The sequence below is a fragment of the Gallus gallus genome, chromosome Z (genome assembly GCF_016699485.2).
Source record: "Gallus gallus isolate bGalGal1 chromosome Z, bGalGal1.mat.broiler.GRCg7b, whole genome shotgun sequence".
Classification (NCBI taxonomy): Eukaryota; Metazoa; Chordata; class Aves; order Galliformes; family Phasianidae; genus Gallus; species Gallus gallus.
The window spans coordinates 25,734,150-25,752,801 of NC_052572.1; the positions used below are offsets into that span (position 1 = coordinate 25,734,150).

Consider the following 18,652-nt stretch of genomic DNA (forward strand, 5'->3'; position numbering starts at 1 on the left):
CCCCTCTTGTCCCCCTTTTTATTTAACAGCATTTTGTGAAGAACCCACTGCAATTTTCTTACAACCACACTGAAAAGGGAGTTTAAGAAATCTGTGCCTCTATTACCGTGGAAATAAGGTATGTGTACCCATGTATGTTCGTTCCATGAGTGATTGCTCCTTGTCTGAAGAAAAAGCCTGCATTATCTGTACACACTTATGACTGATTGTTCTGTGTGAGATATGGGTGTCTTACTCCTGGACGCTGCTTCGGAAATTCATTTGTTTTAATGCGGTTGCACATAGCAAGCTGTAAAGTAGGTTTTATGAAGCCAATAATGCAGATATAATACTTGAGGAATTCCTTTTGGTTTGGTTGTATTTATTTTTCCAAACATTTTGTTTGAGAGAAAACGAGATTGCTATCTGCTGTTTCCTTATTTTTTTGCAGGAAAGCAAAGGGTTGTTGACTTCCTCTCCCCTCCCTTCCTTCCTTCTTTCTGAAGGTACTGTACTCATCTGAAAAAAAGAGAACGAAATAATTGTTCCTGTTCTCTTTCTTAAGTCATTTGAAACACTGTCCCTGCTAGTTTTCTAAGTTTACTGCAACCTCTGCACGGGGGGAGAGGGAGAGAGAGAGAGATTACCAACACGAGAGCAGGTAGAGAATAGGGCAAGATTCCTTCCAGCTTCAACATCTGGTAAGTTGAGTGAAAATGCTTTTATGGTTAACTTTTTAGAAGTGCGATATATATGTATATATATATATGCTCTTGCATTAAGAAAAGGCATTTATCAGATACACATTTGACTGATAAGAAGATAATAATCATATACATTGACAAGCAGTATATTTATTCTACAGATGTCTCTAGTCTCTTTTTTTAGATACTGGTGATAACAACGTGCGGTTTAACAAACATGGAAAAGAAAGTGTTTTCCGCTGAGGCTGATAATATTCATAACACAATCTGCTGTGCATTTTGCATATAGTGACTCTACCAGAATCTTATTACAGTCTTCACTCACTTTATCCTGAATGTTTCAGCAAGCTGCACCAGGCCACTGCTGAAATAACGAGAGAAGCTGTGTTATATGAAAATTGGTGTATTTCTTATACCATCTGCCACTCCTGAGGTCTGCACCAACCTGCCAACCTGTGCTACGCGGAGAGATGTGTTGCTAGGTCTTCTTTTTCCTTCAGATGGTATTGTGTTTATGATACTACGCGTTTATCTCCACTCATCTGTGTATATGAGTAGTCTAGAAAGAGTGACATTTAAGATGTGCTAAGGCAGTTCCAGGTTCTCACACGAATAAGAAAAAAAAGAAAGTAAGCTGCTGTTCCACAGTACCTTAACAGCACCAAGGCTGATCACCAGCATAAGATAGACTCGGAAGTTGTCTGCTTATTTGTCACTTGTATTGCTGTAGATATTGATAGATTTTTTTTTTCTTGTTAGGCACAAATGTTGCAGAACTATCAGAGCAGAGCAAGGAATTAGTGATTAAATGTAAGAGTATGTTTCAAGTAGTAGAAGAGAAAATCTTCCCCCTACACGTTTATAACAGAAGGATGCAATGGTAGGGGGAAAAATTAGGACAGGTGATGATTTCTCCACAGAAGCAGAGCTTGGCCATTTTCAGCCCCCTTCTTTATTCAAGCTCTCCTAAGTGCATGGTGCCCTGCAGCATGCCCAGAGTCCAGACAGAGCAGTCCTGAACAGCAGGCAGGCACCATGGGGACTGGTGGGCAGCCAGACTGATCCTGTTCTTGCGGGGCACTTGTGTTACTCTGCCACCTAGACACAGCCCTCAGCTCTCAGCTTTTGCTCAATGAGTGAGCAGAATGGACTTTCCTACCCCTCTGTCTGGTACATGTGTTTCCATAGGAGGGAGTATTCTGCCCAAATTCAGCCTGATTCCTTGGTAAGCTGTAGATTGCCTTCACTTTAAGTGCAGCCTGCTACTGAATGCAGCATCCTTCCAGAATACTGTAGCTCAGCCTTTGGTTGAGTTCCATCCAGTCTGCTACCAGTTGTTAGGTTTACATGATGATATTTGTCCCTTCTCGCTAATAGCAAGAAAATGTCACATATTGCCATAAAAAACTTGCCACCCCTGTCCCTTGGTATACTTGGATTTACATTTTGCTTGCCTAAATATTGATTCATATTAAGTAGAGGGCTTGGTCAGCTGTTTTGACAATTACATGTCAAATATCTGGAAACTTAGTAGAAGAGTCTCCTAAGCATTCAAAGACATTAAAGCTTTGTGTTTGGAAGTCACTGTACTAGTCTGTGGTTTTCAGCATTTTCCTCATGCTGTAAAGTGTTAGTATGGATTGCAAGCATCTATAAGTTTTGATCTGATTAGTTCAGAAGTTCAGTTTACCTTGTAGGTAGAGCTGGTTGCAGCATTTAGGTATGGATCTTCTTTTTGAAGATACTAAACTTTAATGTATTCTTTATTTGGACCACACGTATGATAAATTCTTTCTCTGAGAGACTGTAAAAAGAAAGAGATTGTCTGAAATATGTAAGTATATATGTGCTCACACTCATATTAATGCTATTTCTAAACCCATTCCTTAATAACAAGTGCAACGAGAGATCATTTTAACAGGAGTGATAAGTCATTTAATAATGAAGATCAACTGTGAGCTTTTAACATTCTTAGATTTCCTCTGTAATGCTCCCTTTTCCTTCAAATAATATATTTTCTCCAGTGATTTGGAGCTTACCTGCTTTCCCTTGGTATATATTATCGTTAGGATAACCACAACACTGTCTAGTATAATGGTGATTTTTAACACCACCAATATCTTTCTCCAGGGCTCAGGAAGAGGTGGTTTTGGGCTGGTCTGATAGCCTTTTCCCACCTTGTTGTGATATCTACAAGCATAGAAGGGTATATTCTGAGGGTAGGCTGAGTATCCATCTACAACCAGCTTGACACAAATCAGATGTGTGTGAAACAAGTTTCCAGTTACTTTCCTCAGTATGACTAAAAAGAATAAAATTCATTGAAGCAAAAAACTAAGAATAAAAAAATGTTCATATTTATTTTGCTTAAAAACTTATTACTGCTACAGCTAAAAACCAATATCTCTCTATATAACCTACAGAAATAGTTGCTCAGTATATGTATTTCTGGTTGTTTAACATCTTCCTACATTCTTATATGAAGTCATTGTTTCAATTTGATTTGTTCTCATTTGTAATGAAATAAAACGTAGAGGGACTTTGCTTGTTCTTCTGAAGAATTAATAAAAACTGCATACACTGATGATGGCAACAACAATATGGAAACAGTTTGTAGCCTATGGAAATCCCAAGTTAACAGGTCTGATTTGAAAAGCACTGAAAGTGATAGAAGTCTTCCAGTAAATGTTAGTTGACCTTTTGTACTTAGGACCAGAATCTTTAATGGGTTTTGGATGCAGAATACTAGCATTGAGCTATATTTCCGTTACCATTTTGAAGTCTCCAATATAGATTTCTTTTTACCAGGAGAGAATGCGTATCGTTGGCTTTTAATGAGTCCTTACTGCTTTCTCATTCTTTCAAACAAGTACATATTTCTAATAGCCTTAGGGCTGTCTAGATGTAGAGCAGATGCTGGTGTACTGAGAGGTATCAAATGCATCCCATAGATTCACCCACTGGTATCTCTTTTAGGTGATGTTTCTAATAGTGCCAGATAGACATCCATTATTTAGAATGAATGAAGCACAGAGGAATGAGTCCTGGTAGCAATCCAGGTCAAGAGGTGGAAGTGTACAGATTACCCCAGATAGCACTTATTCTGTTTCCAATCTATGATATTATAAAGTTGCAGTGATAGAGAAAGTTACCTACCTGAATGGACCACTCCACTCATACAGATTTGTCAGCAGAATATTACCCTGAAAAATAAAAGCAAGTTTCAGGGAAGAAAAAGAAAAAAGGATTACTCATGGCTGCTCTCTTTATTGTTGAACAAATTGTATTTTGAAACCAAGACCGTAGCTCTCCGCTACTGTAAAAATTCTAGTGGAATTCTATACATGACATTCAGATATTCATCCAGTTAAGATGACTAAGTAAATAATATTTGTTATTTAAAACACATATTGATTTCCATGCTGGATGCCTTTTTTTCTTTAAATCTGTCCGGCAGATATGAGTCCTTCTTACCTGGCTTTTAAAATGCTAATGATCCAGTGAAAATTATTATTTAATCTTTGCTTTTGTTCCTACTAAGCTTAATAATTTTGTGAGTTGCTTTTCTAAAATAAGTGGTTTTATACTACTGCTATCCTGATCTTGATAAGCCAAACATTTTCCTTCTGAACTAACAACACCTAATGAGTTGTAAAGACCTTCAAAGACACTGGAAGAAGTTAAGCTAAGCAATGAGCTATGAAAAGAAAATATTTTCATGCTCTGAAGGTTATGGAAAGAAATTATCTGATTACTTGCATTTTTTAACTTTCACACCTTATTTCCTCCTTTGTATGTTACAAAGAAATATTATTAACTATCTGAATCAAGGATGAAAAAGCTATTGTTCTTGCTTTCTCTCCTCACTTTTCTACTATGAAAGCCAGAACACCAACACATTTTTTCTTACACTTTATGGAGATGTATAAATTCATGTGTATGAATTTTGGTTTGATTTAAAAGAAAAATCTTATGATAGAAATTATGTTTACTGAAAATCTACAGTATTTGTAAAAAGTAAACGTGCAAGCTTCCTTCTTACACCTTACAGAAATGCCAGAATTCAGTGAACACTTAGAAAAGAAAATGTCAGTTGAATCTGAGGATTCATTAATTACAACACCTACAAGGTAAACCAAGACTCACACATGGATAAACATCACTTCTCACTAATGAATTAGAGAAAGGTAGAACTGAATTGAAGCTAAAGTACAACTATGAGCAGGGTCATACATTTCCAGTTGTTATTCTTAAACAGTGCTGTACTACAAGTAATGCAAACATGGAGCAAAGAGGTGTTAATTATGCAGTCCTCTATTCGGAGGCCTGGTGAGGAATACAAACCAACAAATTTCTTTGCATATGGAGAAATCGAAGTGGTGGTGTTCCCAGAGTGAAGGATCTAAGAGAAGTAAGTGTAGTGGCTCTAGGATGGGAGAGGTGGCTATACCTCTTTTCAGGGAGCAGCTTAATCTTCCCGTGCCAGACACAGAGTGCTCAGAGAAGCAACCACTGTGTTTACTGGGAGTGACAAGATGACTTCCAGTCTCCCTCTTTAGTGGTTTCCCAGCTGTGAAAAACCCACTTATGCTTTAATTTTCTGAGTTCAGAGTTGCAGTTGTAACTCTAGACTCTCTTCACAGGGATGCAAGAAAGACTTCTTGCTTTGTGAAGGGTTCAGTGTTGTTTATGCTACTATATATCTGGAAATAAATGTTTGAAATTCAAAGGCTTTGTATGATCTTTGAAACTGGAAAGACTTGGTGTTCATACTAACACTCAATCTGCTAGATTTAAACCAAATTTAAATTGACCCACTACAAAGATATCAGGGAAGAACACATTGTGAAATACAATTACTATTTCAGGTTTTGTCATCTCTCTTGAGTTGGTTTCTAAATCAAGTATCCCCTTGTTGTTTCAGCTCCACAGAAAATTTATTTGAAAACATTCTTTGACATGGGGTATTTTTCATGTAGCACTTCCAGATAGCAGAATATTTTTCTATTTGTCCACTTTCTCTTACAAATATTTAGAATTAGTGCAATAAAAACAGCACCAGAAGGTGAAGAGAAAAAGGATGACATGTTTCTAGAGCATTCATCAGCTCACAGGGAAGAGCAGAGGTTGTTGGAACCATCTGGGAGGCTCCAGCCCAGTCTAGGTTGATTTGCTAGTGTAGATTTCTGGAGCTTTTCACGGCGTCTAGTATTAATCTGAAACTATTACTTTGTAACAGGAATTACACAAAACTATAGTGGTCCTCCTGGAGGAGCAAGTTGATCAAAATGTGCTCTTAAGGTTTACCTGTATGAGTGTTACATAAAACAAGACTTCTAGGTGATGTTCCATTCACAATGTGTAATCAGCAAGATTCCCACAACTGTGACATGCCTGTAGACAGCATGTTTAAGATGCTATAGAAGCAGTCAAAAGTATCGGACAGTTGTGCTAACTCCTTCCTCAAACCTCCTCTTCCCTGTGCCAAAAAGAAATCAAAACAATAATCCAAGACTTTTGATCTCATTCATTATAATTATTTTTTTTTTCCTGTCCCACAAATGGGGAAATCTTTCTAACTCTACCCACAGGTAAAGCACTGAGTAGAAGCTGCTGGACTCTGTAGGCAAGTGATCAGTACTCAGAATTCTCTCTAATGACTTCAGAGAAGATTTTCACTAGGTTGTTCACTACAGAAAAAATGCATGTACAAGCATCCAGAGGAAGGCACTGAACATAGTTATACCAGTAAGTCAAGGTATGATTCACACAGATGTTTACCCTTGGGTACTGCTCCCCAGATCATTGCATACTGTTTATAGGAATGGATTCACCTGCATTCCTACCGCAACACAACAATAATTTCTATCAAATCTTCTAGGTTTTTGTATATGGAACTTGGCATATCTTCCAGGTAATGAGCTCCAAATAGATTTTTTTTTCCACCCCAGCTTATATCAGGGATTGAGAGACTCACAGAGGTTGCATGGACTTTTGGTTTCCTTTTTCTTGTGAAGAGATTCTGAACTGAGTTAATTGTACAAGTGTTTGCCATCACTAGTAGTGAAGGATTGGTGGGTTTAGAAATGTTGGAAATTTCACATTTCAAACTTCAGTGTTCATTTCATATTTTAGCACTGACTTTATTCTTGTTTCTTCCTTTTTTTCTTTTTTTTCTTTTTCTTTTTTGGCAAAAAGTAATTACTTATTTGTTTGTAACTTTAGACTCTTTCAGTATCTGCTGATGACATTTGGCTAAGTCTGAGCTGCCATTCCCACTCCGTATGCTAGTTTGTTGAATTCAGTAAAACTGGCATTTAAAATCTGTTTCAATTTAAAATAATTAACCTCAAGAACTCCTCCCTGTTAGTTGATTCACACAGATATTTTTTTCCAAGTGATCAAAATTGCAGAAGCTATCTGAATTTTGTTTTAAATTTCAGATTTCTTTAGTCGTGGATAAAAATTAGTTCTTATTTTTGAAATGTTCTATAAGTTAATAGAATAGTTAAGTGCTACGCGGGATACATTTTGGGAATCAGAGTGAGAAAGCATTTACTTCTTGCTGTTCAGTGAATGCAAAGATTCAAGGCTGGCACCACAGGTGAAGGGCAAAGCCAGAGGGGATTACCATAAATTACTTCCTTGAAGACACTCCATATAATACTAAAAAATACCACTTGGTAATGGAACTGAAGAACTAAGCACATGGTTCTTTAAACAACATGAAATAAATTGATTTTAAAAAATGAGTCCTCACTTGCATGCAATTGTGAGATATATGTGAAGGTGATCTTTCTCTGGAAAAGAAATACATATTTTAGTTCCGCATGGTTTGAATGCTTTAATACAGATTTTATGCCCTGGCAGTTTGGAAAGCAGTACTTCCTAGGCACTGCACAGACATATCAGAAGTACTTTCCTCCCAGTGTTCCAGTAATTCACCTTAAGAGTAATTTTCAACTCTGTCTTGTCACTCATGATTTTTAGGTTTTTTATTATTTGGATATCCTATGACTTGGATAAACACAATGGTGTCCTAGGAATTAAATAGACATCTCAAATTCTTTTGCTCTATTATTTCCTTTTGAACTTCTCCTCAGATGGTAATCGTTAAGTCAATATGAAGTCAGCTTAACTGCGAGTAGTAGAGTTTAATAGGATTAATCAGTTTCCTCAGCAAAGTAGCTTTTCCAGAAAGAAGTCTGTTCAAATGTCAGCTGAAACCACATCTATTTATATACCCTAAATGACTAGGAAAGCATCACCTGGAAATTACTTTTAAGGAACTGGACAGTGTTCAGTACCAGTTATATTTTTTTCTAAGTGTGTCAATTTCTGGATAAAAAATCCTCTTCTTTCAGTTCTTGTAGGACAGTGCATACTTTACTGTAACACACAATGCTTGCTGTTTTAGCAACCATCAGTTTGACTGCAAATTTTGAATGGAATGAAGCAAGTTGAAATAAAAATAAACATTAAAAGCAAGCTCTTGGTCCTGTTAATGAGTAACAATATTCTCCATGATTATCTAAAACTAGACTTTCATTAAAATGTAATCTGTTTTGGAAACTTTATTTGAAAACTCTACTACATTATACTCTTCTCTGCTTTTCTCCGAGCAGATGCACACATTTCACCAGCTTTTTTTTTTCTTTTTTTCTTTTTTCTTTTTTTTTCCCCTGAGGTATCTGTTTATTTACAGAACATTCAGGAGGTATTGTTTCTTCCTCATACAGTAGCTGCTAATGGCATGGGAGCATTGCAGTGGGCTGGCTTGAGGAACCAAGGCTGAAGGTGCCCCTCAGCTACCCTTGAAGTTAACAAAGTGCTGGGAGGAGACTAGACCATCTCTCTGGCCTCCATGGAGGTGATAACGATACTGGGACTGCAGTAGGAAGGAAAGCTCAAACTATTTCCTTTTAAAAGGTCATGAATGCCAGTGAAAGATTTATTTTCAAAACAATACCCCAAGCAGAACAGCATGAAGGTTATGGAAGGGCATGTTTTTTGGTCATTTTAATTCCGAGTGTTCTGCATAAATCCATCCTTTTTTTTTTTTTTTTTTTTTTTTTTAATTACACTACAGTAAAGCTCAGAAGCCCTTTCTTTTGAACTGTACTCTATAGAATTTAAAGACTCTCTTTTGTACATGAAAAGATTCTGGCCACAGTGCCTTGTGATATCTGATCGGTGAGAAAAACAAACAAACAAACACTAAAACTGCATTAGTGTAATCTGATATCCTTACAGAACTAAAAAAAAAAAAATAGTGCATATTATTCCTATGATGCCAAAGATGCACAATTCTAATTTGCAGTGGCAGAAACACAAGAAGGCAGGATATTGGGATGTAGTGATAGGACCTCTATAAAGAGCTGTTAAAGCGTCTCCTCATACTTTATAAGGGCAGCAGCAGATCCATGTTTCCAGTTTCCAAAATGAGAGCTCTTTATTCTGTTAAGAAAAGGAAGAGATGTATCTTACTGACATTGCTTTACAGTAGCCAAATCCCAGATCCTCTTGTCAGATACACACCAGTTTTTCCATAATGATTTCACAATGATGTGGATGAGACCATGGACAAAATAGAGATTGTTACATAGGATGAACTGCTGCCATCATTTAATTTGGTACTTAAACTGCATGGGCAACTTGTAATTGCTTCTAGTAATTACTGAGGGTAGGATCGAATTCCCAAGCAGCCTGCTGGTACCAGCTAAGCTTTACACACGTGAACCTATGCTTTTTTGTGCTCCTGGTACCACCGCACTGCCCAGCCTAATCTCAGCAGCCCCGAAGCCTACACAGGATCTAGAAATTCAGTATACTCACATCCAAAAGCTTCTGGGGACCCAGTCCTGCAAAAATATTTAGATGGACCTGAATGGCATCAAATCAGTGCAAAATATAACAGCCATAAAGTCAGAGACTTCGATTCACTTCCCTCCACTGCCTTGGGAGATTTGGATCTCCATCCCTAGTCTCTCGGGGGAGTACCCTAACCAGACCCCTGGACTGTGAGGCTAACTGCTCTATGTAACAAGACTATTACACAGCCAAAAATGGCACTGCTGAGTGCTGGGGAGTGGAGAGGTGGGATGGTTAGGGGCTGTAGACTCTATCCTCTCTAGTAATAGATCTGGGCCATCTTCCAGTTGTCGCTTCTGTAGTTTTATTGGGAAGATGCAAGTTCAAGGCACCTCACTCTCCTGAGTGGTACAGTCAGGCTCTTTTCAGTTATTCTTCCTGGTAATCCTTTCTCTGCAGTGCTGAAGGGCTTAGAATGGTTGAATGCAATTTGCCAAGGTATTTTTCTAGACCTGGAACTTCCTCAATCTAAAGACAGACCTGTCCTCTGGTCCTGGACCCATGCTCTCAGCACACAAACTTGTTTTATTTTTTCTTTTCAAAACAGACAAAAGTAGTCTGGAGTCCCTATGACAGTTTCTTCTTGACATAAACACACGTGTCTTCAAAAATGGCTGAGTGCCACGTACTGGTTAGACTGCTCGAGGCAATAGTTTACTGCTGTGTATTCTTCCAAATTCATAATTTATTCAGAGTATGAATATATTTATATCAATATAATATATTTACCTTTCATGTTTTGGTGAAAAAAAAGAAAGAAAGAAAAAAAAAAGAGGGCAGTGTACATTAAAAAATGCCAACCAATATAACTGTGTAGTTCAAAAGTTATCAGCAAGAATGATTCAGCTGTACAGTGTCAAAAGGCCTGTTTCACGGGATGGAGAAGATGAAGCAGGACAGAATCTGTTATTTGAGAAGAGGCAGGAAGATGGAAAATGGGGCATGAAAGGAATGACATGGTATCTCTGGGTTTCAGGGTTTTTTAAGGATAAGCAGTAAAAACCATTTCAGAGAGATATAGATTAGAAGAGAATAAGCAGGCATCTCTCCTCCCTTTCCTCCCTCACACTGCAGCTCTCACTGCCCTGACACTGCTCTGACTCTCTGATGGCACAAACCATTTAAAGATACCTCACCTCCCCAGGACACAGCTCCTTATTTCTGCATGCTCCTCAGCCTGTAATAAAAAGGTTGTCTTATATCATAACACCATGTTTTCATATTTCCTAATGTTTATTGAAACTTATCCTTCATGAAAGAAGAAAAACAATCAGAAGTCACCATCCTTAGATTGGGAAACCTTTCAGCCACAGACAGCTGGTGGTCCACAGACCATGAGGCAAAGTTTTCACTATGCCCTTTCCTGTTTTATTCTTCACAAGACTCTGATTTAATCACTCTAATACCTAGAGCTAACACAGCTGCTTTTACACCCTTCTGCACCTCACCAGCATCTCATTTTCAGATGACACTGATCTGTGGAGGGAAAATGAAAGGCAAGAAGTCGGGCTAGAGCTGCTGTAGGCAGAGATGGACAGACCTGTGCTGCAGTCACAGAGGTAGAGATCTGTCAGCATATCTTTTTTCCCCCTGCTCACTCCAACAAAACCTCGAATGCACTGTTGGTAGCAGAGAACCAAGGAGATGGAGGTATTCGTCCAAGGACATATGACCTTTGTCCCCTTAAACAGGTATAGACCAGAGAATTTTCTGTAGCTTGCAGTCTCCCACCATGCATACTTGTGGTTTCGGGTGACTTTATAAACAGATAATGTTTGAAAGTCTGTGAACTTAACATCCACTTCATTATCCACATTATCTACACGTTGCTAATCTTTTCTGGCAGATAGAATAGAGAAGCAGAGAGGGTGTGAACACAGATGGAATAGAGAAGTGATGAGGGAAGGAAATGTAGAGAAGAACTAAGAAGACTCACAAAGCAGAAGAAAAAAGAGAAAGAACGATGAGGAAAAGAGAAATAAAAGCTAAGATAGAAGCAAGAACAAATTGTATTCAAAAGTCCCTTTATGTGTGTACTGAAGCAACTAGGGATGGATGGGCCATGAGGATGAGGTATGGCTAGGGTCATTATCAGTAAGTCCCTACTGCAGATTTCAGTGGTTAATGCAACCTACCCCCAGCTGTCTGGTTAGGCAACAGAAAACCAATGAGAATGGTACCCAAGTTTGGCTAAAATAAGGACAAAGCATACATAAAAACAATGACAGGGAAAGCCAAGCATTTTGATAAATTGAGAACAGACCACTCACATCAGAGGGAAGGAAAATATCTACATCTACCTCCCTGTCGCTCCCAGCAATTTTATTTGAATCTAATCAGTTCCCCATTGAAAAGCAAATAATGCAATGAACCACTCAGTAGAAATATCTGATGTGGCAGTGAAGGTGATAGGACTGTTTCAGATTCTCAGCAAAGAAAAGTTCAGAATCTCCTTTAACACTTTCATCTAACTATCAAAACAAAACAGTGATTTGTAAAGTATATAAAAGTGATCATGTATCTATTTTCATACTGCTTTATGCTTTTTCTCTATTAAAAGAAATACCAACGTAGCTGTACTTCCATAAGATTGCTTATAGCATCTTCCTCCCTGAAAACTTATGAGACAAAGGATTTGTGCATATAACCAAGTTGATTCCAAAAGCCAGCCTAGGGGCAGTGCAGGCAAGATGTTTCCCAAATGCCGGCATTTCTAAGTTGAAATAAAGAAGAATGATGTAAGTTAAAATGTTAAAACTTGGGAATCACAAAAGTGAAGTGCAGGGAGCTCCTGAACAGCTTTCTGAGAGAGAAGATTCATTTCTTCATACTCATAATGTCTCCTAGACTACACAAATGCACATACAAATGCAGTGTTAAGACCCTACAGCAGGCAAAATATCAAAAATGTTCAAACCTCAAACAAGAAACAAGGAAGATATGCCAAAACAGACTCAAAAAAATTACATAATATATGTAAGATATTTCAAGAAGTTCATTGCTTGTTGCAGGTGATTACTGTGCCTCATTCAGCTATTAAAATGTCCAGTATTTTAAACAATCAAGCTTCTTAGCTTGTGTGTGATTTACATTATTCGTTTGTTAAGATACTGCCACAGGATAGCAGGTATTTATTTTTGTATGTATACACTGGATCTGCTAAAAGTATCAAATTTTGGACATGGCATAAATTCATATCTCTTTGGACAATGGAGCCTATAAAAAACTGCAAATCGCTAAGCTGCAATTCGTGAAGAATGAGTTTCACAGCTTACTGGAAATCTTGCCGTAGGATTAGCAATGCTATCAGTCTTACTTTGCTACACATTTGCTGAGATAAAAATGTCTCTATTGGAAAGAAGAAGTTTTATCCCAAAACCTGATATCAGCAAATGAAGGTAATTTCCCAGGCAGAAGTGAAAAGACATAGAACTCCTTTGTACTATCATACTGTTGTAGGAAGAAAGATCCTGATCTGGCCCACTTCTCATTTTCAATCATTCCAGGATGTTTTCATGAACGATTGCTTACTTGTTCCCAATTCCAATTGTATTAAGGATGGCAATCCAAAAGGGGAAGAGAAATATATGAGGGCTGCTCCGAAAGTAATACCTTCTGTTTTATGATGTTGGTCCATGACATCAGAGGCGGATGTTGGTGGTACAGCAGTAGAGGCTGAACCTTCTCACCAATATCCCATCACATGTTGTTGCTGTGTGACAGATGGCAGCAGTGGGGCACTCTGACAGAATGGCATCTGTCACAGGAGTGTGTGTAAAGCAAGGGTGTGTCACTAAATTCTTCCATGCAGAAAAAATGGAATCTATTGACATTTATTGATGCTTGCTGAATGTTTCTGGAGACCAAACAGTGGACGTAAGCACAGTCAGGCAGTGATGATGCGTTGCAGCTGTGGCAACCAGCCTCACCTCTGCTGGTAACAACTGGTAAGACTTTCGTATACAGGCTCTTTTTCATGGCTGGTGAAAGTGCACAGCTAATGGTGATGACTGCGTTGAGAAATACTGTTTTGTAGATGAGAATCTGCTCTATCAAATAGTGTTACTGTGCTCTCTGTTGTATATTACTATATACTCAGCATTTGTAAATTGAGCCCACTACTTGTATTAGTGCACTTGAAAATGTGGCTATTGATGCCTGGAAAAGATGGAATAAAAACAAACCTTACACAGGCTTCTTAAAGAATAAAAGAGTAGAGTTGACACTGATCTTAAGGAAGTCCTTGTTTAGATTTGATCATTATCTTTTACCTCCTGTCCTCCTCTAATGGCTGCAGTCATTAACCCTAGAGAAAATAAAATGCCTTAATTTGAAAAAGCTATATAAATAAGCAGTTGTAACCAATATCTAGAAAACTTAGCATGCTGTTCTGAGCATATTTGCAGCACCCACAATGTTCCCTGAGGTAGTACCTACAAATAAAAATCTGACTTATGCAAATGCCAAGTAAATGCATGGCTTTTACAGGTACAGAAAATTACCATAATCTAATCCCCTTTTGCAAGGCCATATAGCCAGCAAAACAGATAAGACATATCCGATAGCAAGAGGTTAAAAAAGTCCGCTTCAATATTTTCCAACTTTTTGAAATTATGAAACTTCCAGAAGAAAAGGAAATGGCAAATGGCAACATTACTGTGGGACGTCACTCATATACAGGAAGCAGCATGAAAGAAGATATGAAAACAACAAAAAGAGAAAGAAAAAATGGCCTATGAAGGGTTTGTGTTGCTTTTGAAGGAGGCATCAGATGTTTACTATCTGAAAATCACTTGGTTACAAGTAATGGATATACCCAAAGTTGCACAGGCGTTCCAGGGATTTTCAAACCATGACAGTACTTCAAAGCAGTATAGTTTTGGTAGGGAACACTGTCTCAGTGCTGAAATGAGATGAATTCAGCATAGGAAAACCCCTTCAGTCAGATCCTGCAACTGATGCAAGTTTTGCCTAAATAGCAAGTGAGTGAAAAACAAGTAACAACTTTGGTAATTAGTTCAACAATTGTACAACTGAATAAATTTTAAATCAGAAACTCAAATCAGGTGACTCAAATGAAGGAGGTCCCACAAAATCTATTAAGAAAACTGTAAGCACTTCTGTAGTAACAGTTATCCATTGAAAAACACTGCTGGTTGCTCATTAAGGCTCAAGGTCTCCAGCTGCTCAACTATGGCCCAAGAAATGTGGTAGTGTGTCATTTGTCAGTGATTCTCACTAAATCCTGCATAGGAGCAGATGTGAGATTTCAGTCTTTCCAAATAGCTGCCAGTATTCAGACTCAACAGCAGAACAGAAACACTCTTATGGCGTACTCTTATGGTAAAGGGTCTACAGTCATATAAGTTCACTTAAACACAGGTTTTCCCTTCCAGCTAAGAGGAACCATTCAGCCCACTCATCTACCTTTAGCCTTCCTACTATTTCCTCTCTTTTATCTTGTTCTGAGATAGCAAACACAAATTCAAACCTTGTACTAAATATCCACTCACCCCTTGTCAGAGGGTATGCATCAGTTTCACTTGTTTTGGTCTCATTTCTTTTATTACTGCTGTGTGTATCAAGAACAAAATCAGAACAGCATTTAAGCTGTTAAGCAACTTCATAACCTCATATTTGTATTGCTGGGCTTATTATTATTCTATAGATAGAAGGGACTTTCATACAGGAAGCAGAATCCTGGTTCTACTGAAGTCTGAAGAAATTTTGCTGTTGACTTCAGTAGGGATTATTAACTGGGGAGTATAACAGTGTGTGTGCTTGTAGAGTGAATAGCGTGATTTACACACTTTATTTTATCCTTTGTCTTTAGACAGAAGTACACCGTCTGGCAATGAGAAAGTAAATGGTGATTTATATTCTGTCTTAAACTCTCTTCCTCTTTCAGGGAAGCTAACAGCATTATTAGCTGCTGCACAGATAGTTGTGGAGATACTTCCAGATTAGACTATCCAAACTCTCTGTAGCCTTTCCTTTCCGAAAGGGCAGGGAAAGAGCTTATTTGTGGCTCTATTCCTCAAAACAGTGTATTTCACAATACCTTTTATTACATAAAGAGAAAGACCACAAGGATGTTTGTCTGTTCTGAAGAAATTAACCTTTTTTTTTTTTTTAAACTCTGGAGAGTTTATAAATTTTTGTCACTGAACTTTCCAGACTAAGTTTACAAAACTCAAAATCTGGAACACTGCAGATAAAATCTAGAAGTTTCAATGTTTATCCATATTTAAAATGAACTGAACGTTTAGAGTTACATGCTAGTATTCTACATAGCATTCCATCCTAAATAACTATGTGTTGAAGAAGGAAAGAAGTTTCAAAGTGCTTACATAGGAAAGAGAAAAGGTCCCAGTTAGATATTTGATTCAAAAATTTTCCAGGTCCTTCCTCCCTTTTCACTTATAGTTGAGTATGAAAATGGGATCAGCTACTGCAAGGTCAGAGAGAATGAAAATAACAGGGAACAGCATTATTATAAGCTTGATATTGTCTGAAGATATTTAAGGAAGACTCCTTATGTATGAGGGAACTATTTCTCACATGGTGTTTCAATCTGCAGTCCCTTCTACAGCTTCCACAGGATGCACATTTTTATGGAATTAAGTTCTTATTATGGTGAAGGAAAGATTTGCTACCAGCAGAAAAGAAGAAAAGATGACAGGCTAGATTTCCTCTTCCCCCTGTGAATTTGTACATCACAGGGGTTTGGCAGTTTGAAAGCAAAAAGAAAGGTAGCAAGATTATATGTATTTAGGTGGTAAATTTGTACTTTCTTCCCCTAATGGACATCAATTTTCTGCTTACACAGAACTTCTCTGAGTGTGCTGTTTACTAACTTTTTAAACTTTCCCTCATAGGGTCCCATGACGTGTGTAGCCATGGACAGTGGAATAAAACCATGCTCACAGTGAAAGCCATCAAAGGTCAGTTGTGCAAGGAGTTTGTTTCTTTCCAGTAATTTCAAGTAACTCTATCATTTCTGTCTTAACTCTGTGTTCCAGAGAGATTGAAATTTTGCATAAAACAGGCTGTGGAAGAAGGGAGGAACTGGCAGCCAAGAGACAAGAGAGCAATTAGACACAACTCACTGTCATTTTGGCAGTATTTCAATAATCCAATACAGCCAGTAAATAACATAGCTGGGTTCTCAATTGCTAAGAGCTTTCTGATGCATGTTATGCTCGTTTTGAAAAGAATCAGTTACACAAGGAGAAAGACATTTGAGGGACAGGCCCATATTTTGAAGGGTAGACTTAGATCTATACGTACATTTTATGTTCTAATTGTGTGAGTTTAACATAGCTTAAAATGGAATTTGAAAAAACCTTTTTCCATTCTTTGGAACAAAGTGGAATATTTTTTGGTGTTCAGAAAAAAAAATCAAGCCTTTGTACAAAAAGAATCTTCGGGATCTGATGGCTCCTTATTCTGCCTAGTTACTTAGGGTTGACAAGGAAACGTAAGAGAATGCAAACTCCCTTGCAGTCCTCTCTGATGTAATGCACACGTGCACATATACACACCTTCATATACTAAATATACGTATGCAAACACACACACATATGTGTGCATTTATGTACAGTGTCTCCATACATATGCTACCAGTCAACAAGCTAGGGACTGAAAGCCACAACCTGGTATAACTACTAGATAGCTACCTTAGGCTAAATTGATTTTTTTGTTTGTTTATTTTTACACTATCATAAGTGTTTTAACCATCATCCCTGAAGAGATCCTACAGTGTTCCCTTCTTTTGCATTAGTTTTAGAGCATTAGTTAGCCTCCTTTTGCATTAGTTGGTCCCTTTGTCTAAAGTTTTCATCTTAAAGTTTTGTCACTGAGCCTTCAGATTCCCACAGTATTTATTCATAGGTAGTTCCAGAATCTAACTAACTTCCAAACAGAAGTAACTCATTTCCAAGCAGCTTTTTAAGATGCCTTCTGTTGTCCACAGCCTAAGTAGGTCATTGAGATGTGCTTTTATCTATCTTTAGAAGCTAGTTTATCCAGCACAGAACTTCCTGATAAAGAAACACGGGTGCCTTTAGTACATTAACCACCTTCATACTCTCCACCCAACATTTCCAAGAATGGTGCTGTAAATAGCATCAACGTGTCACAGATGACAGAGGGAAAATATGTCCCGTTTTCCAGGCTAACCTCCGGTTGGTTGGACAGAAGCATCTACACAAAAACAGACATACACACGCACACACATTTAGATAAGAGCACCTCCAGAAAGCCAAGGCAAAAGGTAGCAACCTTGTTTAAAGTGAAGTTAAATGCATAACCTGTATGTCTGATGAACTCCAAATTTAGGAGAAGTTCTCCAATAGATACTCTCCATACAACCAATGGAATACAAAAATTTGCCAGGGGACAGTTATTAATCTGCACTGTCATGACACTGGAAACCATCTGAGCATTCTCAGGTATCAATTGCTCAGGGAACCTCGGGGGCTGTTGAGGTGAATTCCACATTCAGTTTTAAACAGGGGGATTTGTGCTCTACTTCAGAAACACAGAAAAAAAACATAGATTGTGTCTGTAAAACTGAATGCACTTTGGAGAGCGGTCAGAGGCTTTTCCTCCCCTAAATTTGCCAGGTAAATATCACTAGGATTAAAACAAAGAAAATGAATCAATCTCCACCTTCTTGTTACAATACAGAGTGAGGGAAGCCAGGAAATACAGCGCAAAACCTGATGGTACACGGTGTCCTTAGATCACTTGGCCATTGTTTTCTCTCACAGCAGCACATGCTAATGATACAAAGAAGTTTAAAGTTTTTGGCTTTGACTTTTCATGTCACAACCATAATAAATGTGCACATTATTGTTTGTATTGCCATATCCTTCAGATGCACCGCCAATTTCTAGAGCCTGTTCTTGCACAGCCAAGGACAGGACTTTGCCCACAAATAGCCTGGCTGAATTCAATTAAGTATGAGCACTGCCATACAGATTCAGCTGCTAAATAGAGAGTCACAGCACAACATATTTATGTTACAAAGATATTGTATGAGTCAAATCTGATTTAAACAACCATTTCTACCACAGGAAGACCAAAGATTCTTT

The 18,652-nt window shown here is 37.9% G+C and overlaps 1 protein-coding gene across 1 annotated transcript in view; it reads left to right on the forward strand.

Annotated features, from left to right (window-relative positions):
• Window positions 1–606: 606 nt before the first annotated feature.
• ZNF366 (zinc finger protein 366) overlaps window positions 607–18,652 on the forward strand; it is a 36,752-nt gene continuing 18,706 nt past the window's right edge. The window contains exons 1-2 of the mRNA XM_429153.8: window positions 607–680; window positions 16,433–16,498. Coding sequence (XP_429153.5) covers window positions 16,474–16,498 — 25 coding nt within the window. The 5' untranslated portion in view covers window positions 607–680; window positions 16,433–16,473. The remainder of the gene's footprint in view (window positions 681–16,432; window positions 16,499–18,652) is intronic.